Source organism: Callorhinchus milii, unplaced genomic scaffold (assembly GCF_018977255.1).
Source record: "Callorhinchus milii isolate IMCB2004 unplaced genomic scaffold, IMCB_Cmil_1.0 Scaffold7, whole genome shotgun sequence".
Taxonomy (NCBI): Eukaryota; Metazoa; Chordata; class Chondrichthyes; order Chimaeriformes; family Callorhinchidae; genus Callorhinchus; species Callorhinchus milii.
In genome coordinates, this window is record NW_024704748.1 from 2508139 (window position 1) to 2517682 (window position 9544).

Sequence of the window (9544 nt, forward strand, 5' to 3'; positions counted from 1 at the left end):
GCAAGTCTGAATCTAGGGCAAGTATGTCCTTTTTTAAATAAGGAGACCAAAACTGCACACAATACTCTAGGTGCGGTCTCACCAAAGCCCTATACAGTTGCAGCAAGACTTATACTACTAAACCTTTCGAAATGAACGCTAACATGCCGTTCGCCTTCTTAGTTGCTGCTGCACCTGCAAACTAACTTTTTGAGACTGGTGTACAAGGACACCAAATCCCTTTGAATACTAACACTATCTAACTTCTCCCCTTCCAGAAAATAATCTGTTCTTTTATTCTTGCTACCAAGGTGAATAATTTCACACTTGCTAACATTGAATTCCATCTGCCACCTACTTGCCCACTCCCCGAGCCTATCTATATCTTGTTGCAATCTTTTTGCATCATCCTGAGAGCTCACTCTGCTACCTAGTTTAGTATCATCCGCAAATTTAGACACATTACATTCAATGTCCTCGTCCAGATCATTGATGTCAATGGTAAATAGCTGAGCCCCAAGCACTTTACTAATGTTAATCTCCCTAAGTTGCTTGCTAACATTGTCTTCTCGGTCCTCTATTTTTGGTATGTATCCAGTGTCTTCTACGGTGAAGACTGTAGAAAAATACTTGTTTAATGACTCTGCCATGTCTTTGTCCCCTATTATAATTCCTCCGGTCTCTGCCTGTAATGGACCCACATTCACCCTCGCTAGCCTTTTCCTCTTTATATATTTGTAAAAACTCTTGGAGTCTGTTTTTATGTTCTTTGCCAGTTTGCCCTCGTAATCTATTTTCTCCCTCTTGATCAATTTTTTGGTCCTCCTCTGTTGTTCCCTAAAGTTCTCCCAATCCTCGGGTTTACTACTCATCTTCGCTGTTTTATAGGCTTTTTCTTTTGATTTGATACTTTCCCTAACTGCTCTAGTTAGCCATGGCTGCACCACCTTTCCCATGGCATTCTTATTCCTCAAAGGAATATGTGCTCGTTGGGAATTTTGCACTATCTCCTTGAATGTCTGCCATTGCTGGTCTACCGTCAAATCTTTAAGTTTAGTCTCCCAGTTTATTCTGGCTAAATCCTCTCTCATACCAGCAAAGTTGGCTCGATTTAAATTGAAGACTTTTGCTTCAGACTTAACTACTTCCCTCTCTAACTTAACGCTAAATTCCATCATATTATGATCGCTTTGCCCTAGAGGAGCCTTAAGTTCCAGTTTCATTACACAAAACAAGGTCTAATATGGCTTGTTCCCTGGTCGGCTCCTCAGCATATTGATCTAGAAAATTATCTCTAATACATTCTATAAACTCCTCTTCTATGTTACCTTTCCCAATTTGGTTGTCCCAGTCTATGTGCAGGTTAAAATCACCCACAATTAGTGTCTTTCCTTTGCTACATGCTCCACTAATCTCTTGATTTATACCTTGAGCGATACTTTGACCACTGTTTGGGGGTCTATAAACTACTCCCACTATAGTTTTCTGCCCCTTGAAGTTACGTATCTCTACCCATACTGACTCTACATCTTGCTTTTCAGATTTAAAATCTTTCCTCTCTACTGTTTTTATCCCATCCTTTATTAGCAGGGCCACTCCCCCTCCTCGTTTACCACATCGCCTATCTTTCCTATATACCACGTAGCCGGGAATATTCAGTTCCCATCCCTGATCACCCTGTAACCATGTCTCGGTGATGGCTACTAGATCATACCGGTTTGTCTCTATTTGTGCAACTAATTCATCTATCTTGTTACGAATGCTTCGTGCATTCAGATATAGTGCCCTTAATTCTGACTTCCGGCTATTAACCCTATTCACCAGCACTCTATCACTGTACTTCCTTTCCCTGCTTGACACACTTTGCTCTTCTCCCTTGTTAATCTGCTCTCTTGCTTTTGTTGATCTCAAGTTTAACTGTGGTGGACTATACTTTACTATGTTTTTACCTCCCCCCCCCCCTTAGTAGTTTAAAGCCCTTTCTACCTCCCTATTTATTTGCGTAGCCAGGACATTTGTCCCAGCCCTATTTAGGTGGAGCCCATTCCTTTGGAAAAGCTCCCATCTTCCCCAATACTCGTGCCAGTGGCCCATGAATTGGAATTCCTGCTCTCCGCACCACTCTTTTAGCCAGGCATTCAGATCTATGATCTTCTTTTGCCTGTACCAATTAGCTCCTGGCTCAGGTAACAGTCCCGATATCATCACTTTGGAAGTTCTATTCCTTAGTTTAATTCCCAATTCCCGGAACTCGCTCCTTAACTCGTCCCTACTGGTCCTACCAATGTCATTGGTCCCTATATGTACCATTACGATTGGATCCTCTCCCTCATGCCTCAAATTTATCTCCAGCCCGGCGGTGACATCCTTCACCCTGGCCCCAGGAAGACAACAGAGTCTTCTTGTCTCCCTGCTACGGCTACAGAAAACTGTATCAGTCCTCCCGACTGTCTCATCCCCAATAAGAATTACATTTTTAACCTCCTGCACAGGGGTGTTGGGGTCAGTTTGCCCATCTTCCTCGCAGATTTCCTTGTCCACACAGGTTGCCAATATTTTATACCTGTCAGACAAGGCTAAAGTCTGGGATTCTTCAGCCCCTCTCATTCGGGAACGCTTGCCTGCCCGCCTGACTGTCACCCAGTCATGTCCGTCGCTGCTACATTCTTCTTCCTTGGGACTCAGGGGAGTGTCCGGCTCCAGGATAAAGCTGTCTAGGAAGTTTTCTCCATCCCTAATGCTGCGTAGCGTCTCCACCTGAGACTCCAGCTCAGCTACTCTCAGCTGGAGCTCTCTGATTTCCAGACACTTGCGGCAAACGAAGTTGCCCGGACTTAAGGCGCCCTCCATTGACTCCCACATGTGACAGACCTCGCAGTTTACCTGCCACACCATCTTCACAAACTTTATATAGATACAAAGATATATAGCCTGCCCCCACTTCCCCCTCTGCACCTAATTCCCACTCTCACCAAATTCCCTCACACTCTGGCCTCGCCTCACTCCGGATGTAGCTCACTCTGGGCTCTCGTAGGCACAGTGGTCTGAATAGTCTAATTGTATGCAGAAAAGTTCTATATTAGAAAGTTATGGAGTGCCCAAGATATAATTGGAATAAAGATATAAACCTTGTTATCAGAATTTTCTTCTCAGTTCCTGTAAAATTTGCAGAGCTTATTTTTGTCGAGTGTTACAACGTAATGAACCAAGGATCAATACTGAACTTGTGGCATGAATCAAATGAACCATTTCCTTCTCGTAAATCATACAAAAGATTTTTTTGATTACAGCAATACAAGGAGCTGTACATTTGCTTAAAATCACCTAAGGCATCATAGAAATTAATGGTTTGGAGAAATTGGTTGATGTGAAAATTAATTTAATGTTAATTTCTTCTGGGCGTGACCCATCAATCACAACAGTAATATTCTGGTACAAACTGTTTTACAGAAGTAATACTTGAATCAAAACATTTACATTTTTTTATGATTGAAGCTGGTACTGTTTTCACAATATTATCCTACAGTTACATAAGACTGCTCAATCTATTCATTCACTAGGGTGGAAATGCGTCATTTCTACCTTTCTCTTCCTTGGGATTCCCACACGAGTAGTCATTCTGTCACTTGTTCTACTTTCCAGAGGTAATCTACCAAACAATCCATATTCCACACAGTTAGAAAGTCATGTTGCTGACAGTACTTGGTTCAACTACAACCACAGTGGTATGAAATAATGTTTTTAATTAGAGTACTGTCTGCTTACCTGTCATATCAACACTGACCACAAAAGATATTTAAGCAAGTACAAATCTTAAAAATTTAATATTCTTTCCAATTACAGAATTTTACAATTATTTCTGTATTGTAATGAAAATTCTGCTCTGTTGGCAACAACAACAGCTTGAATTTATATAGCACCTTTAATAAACATCTCAAAGCACTTCACCGAGATAAAAGGAAAGCACTGAACAGGAATGTGAATTTAAAGGTACTGTCCAAAGAGATATGTTTAGAATGTTTGAAAGCAGAGAAAGGAGAAGCAAAGCAAAAGGATTTGGGTTGAGGATTAATCAACAGCTTCAAACCAAAATTAATTTACTTATAATTGGATTCTACAAACATGGATGAAAATATGCTATCAAGATTAAAAAGAATCATAATGTTAATTTCTTATAATTTTTGCATACAAACATAATTGCGAAAGACTAGTTTCAAAGTGAAGAATATACAGTATTTTCTGTTCTCAAAATGTTTCAGGCTAAAGAACGAGTTGGAAATGCACAGAGAAGATGACTTGGAAAGCGTTTGTGAAGCTCTTCGAACGGAGATACAGTTCCTGCAACTGGTAAATTGTGTTTGTGTAATTCCCCAAACTATTTGGCATATATTATTTGCAACTCAGCTAAATATTAAAATGTTCATCCAAGTAATGCCGGCCTTCCCGGCACCTCCCTCCACACTGCAGGTCATTCAGAACTTTGCAGCTCGTGTACTGTCCCGCACCAGACACCGCGACCACATCACTCCCACCCTCGCCCTCGCTCGCCTCCACTGGCTCCCCATCCCCCAGAGGATCGAATTCAAGATCCTCAGCCTCACCTACAAGGCCATTCACGGCTTCGCTCCCTCCTACCTCTCTGACCTACTATCCCCCTACCTACCTGCCCGTACCCTCCGTTCCTCTGGCTCCGGTCTGCTCCACATCCCCCCCCCAACCGCCCTACCATCGGTGGCCGGGGCTTCAGCCTCTCAGCCCCGAGGCTCTGGAACTCTATCCCCCAGTGCCTTCGCCGCCTCCTCCCTTTCCTCCTTCAAGGCCGGTCTCAAGACCTTTCTCTTTGACCGTGCCTTCAGCTCCCCTCTCGACTCTCTACCCCCTCCTCGCTCCCTCCCTTCCCTCCCCTCACCCTGACCATTTCCCCCCTGCTCGGGTCCTGACCCAACTTGCTCGGGTCCTGACCCAACTGTACAGCGCCTTGGGACGTCCTCCCGAAGTCAAAGGCGCTCAATAAATGGAATCTTGTTGTTGTTGTTGTTGTTGTAATATTGCCTCTTATGATATTACACAATATTATTATAATGTATGTTTTTAGACAGATGTCTTAAAAGTGGTAGTGAGACAAAATTAGTAAAGGATATACCAATACATATATGGATTGTTAAACAATATCAAACAGTACTCTATAAGAATAAACTGAGATGATCAAAACTGGGAAGAGGTATCTAGTCCTGTTATAACAGTGTGGATATGGAGATGAGATAGATGGTCTAGAGTTTTGTTTAATTATTTTGAGGACTGGGGAGTAATTATGTACAATTTGCCTCATGAGAAGAGAAAACAGAATGAGGAAGAGTCCATGAATCTGTAGATTTTTGCATTATCTTGAAAGAAGTGGACTTGGTAAAGTGAAGACTTCATCTGAAGAATGAAGCCAGTGGCAACAATTGCTTGACAACAGTGGTAGGACAAGAAGAAAGGAAATGGAAAGCAGGGGTGAAAAAATTCAACACCAACACAAATTTATGTCGCACACTTCACATAATGTAGTGTCTCAGAATGCATTTGTAGGAGCAGGGTTGGATGCCAAGCAGGTGGAAGAGGTCATTGGCCCGTTCGAAGAGGTAGATAGGATGTCAGGCGGGCGTGAAGACAGAAAGAGAGGGAATGAGACAGAGTAGTAGAGGGATGGAGTTCCAGTGGTTAGTGGGCATAGGATCTGAAGGCTCAGTCACCGATGGTTGTACGGAGAGGATGGGGGACTTGCAGGGTAGCTTAACCACTTCATTGATCCTTCTACTTTGCGTTACTGCCTTGTTACTTTACTCCTTTTAGAAACTATCTCAGGGCAAACAGCAACAGATGAACAACTCGCGTGTCACTTCACAGTGGGGAACATCTGAATTGTCAAATGAGCAAGAACACGGTCTGAGCCAACAACCATAATCTGACAGAAGAAGAGAGGTAAATACGAACTGAGGCCTTGAAACGTGGGAAATGATGTTCTTCTGAAGCCTAAGTGGTTTTGATAGGAAACTGAATGGGATTCGGTGAATGTACGACTTAGGCGTTTATATGATTTATAAAGATAAGATTTATGCATGTTTTACTGTATATGCAAAAGAAAAAAAGGTGCTTTTTGATGTAAAAGTCCCAGCCACACCGTAGAGTGAAGCTCAGATATCGGTCCTCTGTTTTTCCTTCCTCAGGATCCATAATGTAGACGTGGCATTAGCCACATGCTGGGGTGTGCCTCAATAACAAAAATGGACTCTGCCTCATAGCCCCAATAAAGATGCTAAACTCATTCGAATCATGTTTATATTGCAGAATAATTAAGAATAGGTCAGATAGAATTAATTCTGAACAGCCATGAGCTGTTGATGCTGATTTTCCTCTGTCCAGCTCACGGCCATTGAAGCCAGTTCCAACTGAGAACAGCAAACTTCACACTGGCCTTAGAACCTGGATAATCCAACTTGCTACTTTTGATTTTAGCGCTACACCTTATACTACAAGGTCTTTGAATCCTGTTAGCTTTAACTATTGTTTACAAAGACTAATTTAACTTTATAGTTATTTGTTCTACTGAGTTTAGAAGTCACAGGACTTATTTGTGTTATACTGATAATGCTTATTTTTATCTACAGGATCAATATTTGGAACGTCATCAACAGATTATACCGCTGTGATGCATTGCCAGAAGGATTAACATAATTGTTCAAACGTTTTAAATTAAAAATACCGTTCGGCTATTTTCAAAAACACTGTGTGTTGTTTATAGGTGTATACACAACATGGAGTCCTGTAGCTCAGTGGTTAGAGTAGTCGCCTCGCAAGCGAGAGACCTGGATTTGATTCCCGGCAGGGCGAAACCTTGGGCAAGTTTCCTTACTCCACACGCCTGATAATAATCCTTCAAGAAAATTAAATAAATAAATAGTAATTTGGTCACTCAATCCACGACTGTTTATAAGACACTGCTGTGTGCAATTGGCTGCTGTGTTTCGCCCACAAATATATAGTGAATTCACTTTACAGTATATTCCGTGAAGCGCTTTAAGGCATCTAGAAGATGTGAAAAGCACTCTATCAAATGCAAGGATTATTATTATATAATAGTTGTTTATAATATAATATTTTTATGTTATTATAATAATACTTTGGATTTGATGTAGCCCCTTTCACATGAGAGGATGTCTCAACGAGTTTCACAGGATTCACTGCAAAGCATAGTAAATGTATTTCTGTAAGTGAAATAAAAGCTTGATGCAATGACATCTGTAATATAGTATTCAAAGTCTTGACTAACACAGGTACTCATACCAGTTTAAAATCAACATTACCATTCTCACATAACCAAAAGTTTAAGGCTAGATACTGCTTTTATTTTCACTTTGTTGGCTTCAATGATTTGATTGATGGTTTAAGTTTTTGCCCCCTTTCAGACCCATTTAAAGCTTTGAGACATCTTCTTGACTTGAAAGGTGCAATATAACATAAATGTAAATTTTTGTTATGAAGGGATGCTCTGTTGTTTCCTGCTTTAAGGAGAATCTATCTGACATGAGCTATACTTTCAAGTCTGACATTCCATGCAACCATTAGCACAACATACACAATGGGATAACGCTCATTAGTTTCTTGCCTGTCAGTTAAGGCTTTATAATTAAATCCATCAGCAAAAGAATATGTGCAAAATATTTTATTTCCTTGTAGCTTTCTGAAACTTATATCACTAAATTGAGCATTTCTTCAAAAATATTACAGATACCAGTTGGTGTCTTGTACCCTGTGGCGTCGCACACCAATTATTTCATTACCTGAGCTTTTTTCTTGTTTTCAATGATTTCAACAAAGCAGGCTGTTCATTATTTTCATGTTAGAAAACAAAAGTACTTTTCATGTATTATATGAAATAAAAGATGACTAAGTAATGAACTAGAGGCATCTGTTGATGTTTTGGAGGTATTTTGTGTCTGAATAATTAACTTAGGAGCTGATGGTTCCAGTGTAATTTACCTTAGTACTGCAGTCTGTTATTTANTTTTTGTGCATAATGGGTTTCAAATTATCAGATGACGATCTGTAAACATTATGCAGGGCTTCAGTAACAAATGCTTTTCATATTTAATATTGCCTTTGCCAATGTGCTCAAACAGAAATAGAAAATATTACATCTTAGTAAGAAGTTGAGGCATTTTCCCTGTTCCTGTCTTTTTATATTTACTTTGAGCACCAGTCTATTTTTTTAAGTCATTACCCAGCTTTATAGAGATTACTTTATCCTGTTTTACTTCTGTCACTATTCCCTTAGCTTTTTTTTATTTCCTATGTCTCATCTTTTCTTTCCTGTCATATCTGCCTTTTTGAGGATGTCTTCTTTATACCACAGAGAATTTGTGGTTGAAATCAGTTGCAAGAGTGGTTTAATGTGTTTCTCCCTCTGATTTTTTTCCCTCTCCACAGAATCTTTGATCTGTATTCCCATGTCTGTCTGCTTCTCTCCCACTTGAATTGTCATTCTACAATGTGCACTTACCTGCCTTTGAACGACTAAAAGCTTCAAAATAAGTCAAGGGCTTTGAATTCTTCAAGGTAAATCTGGTCATGCCATTCCTCCAAACTATTCTTGCTGATTTCTGCCAGAGCCTAAGAACCGAGAGAATCTTACAGCAAAGACTGAGGCCATTCGGCCCATCGTTCCTGTACCGACTCTTTGAAAGAGCTATCCAACTAGTGCCACTCCCCTGCTTTTATCCTGCAAATTTTTCCATTTCCCTTTTGAAAGCCATTATCGAATCTGCTTACACCACCCTTTCAGGCACTGATGAAGCTACTTCTGCCCCTATGTGACATCAGCTAACGATCTGGGTATCGAACCTGGAACTTCTTTGGTCTGAATGATTCAGTTATATCATTTGTCACTGTGTTTTACAGCGAAATCCTGTGAAACCCTACGAGTTGTTTCGATGACTTGATCAGGGGCTATATCAAATGCAAGGATTATTCTACACAAAGCAGTGGATAATTTAACTGAGCTATTGGGGAAGCTCTTAATGATTATAAAATTTAGCAACATGAACTTACAAGAAATGGACTCAATGTATAGGTTTTTACATGATGTATTTCAGCTCAGGCGGACTATTAGCTGGATTTCAATCAGCAAGGCATGGCAGATATTTTTGAAATGTTAAAATGGAGCTGGATGGGTTAGAGAAATATGATGTGATAACGCCATCTTGTGGCAGTGAAATGCTCTTCAAATTAACAGCCCTCACTCAATATTAATGAAATAATCATAATCCTTACCTTTGATATAGCACCTTATCATGTCATTGAAACATCTCAGAGTACTTCAAAGCATTTTATTGGAGCATGCATATTATCGTGGAAAGGGTTGATGCAACATTTTGTTTTACCATATGAGTGTGATTTGCAGCTCTCCGAGACACGTATCTTGTGTGAAAGACGATACTGTATATAAATGTAAGTTATTATTATTGATTATTCAATTCACAGAATATAACGAATGGATCCAAGGTCGATGTCTAACTGAAAAATA

The 9544-nt window shown here is 40.2% G+C and overlaps 1 protein-coding gene across 5 annotated transcripts in view; it reads left to right on the forward strand.

Moving 5' to 3' along the window:
* ccdc172 (coiled-coil domain containing 172) overlaps positions 1 to 6690 on the forward strand; it is a 46502-nt gene extending 39812 nt beyond the window's left edge. For all 5 annotated transcript variants that reach the window (XM_042336975.1, XM_007909160.2, XM_007909161.2 and 2 more), the window contains 3 exons: positions 4239 to 4326; positions 5815 to 5943; positions 6630 to 6690. In XM_042336975.1, coding sequence (XP_042192909.1) covers positions 4239 to 4326; positions 5815 to 5925 — 199 coding nt within the window. In that variant the 3' untranslated portion in view covers positions 5926 to 5943; positions 6630 to 6690. The remainder of the gene's footprint in view (positions 1 to 4238; positions 4327 to 5814; positions 5944 to 6629) is intronic.
* The last annotated feature ends 2854 nt before the right edge of the window (positions 6691 to 9544 follow it).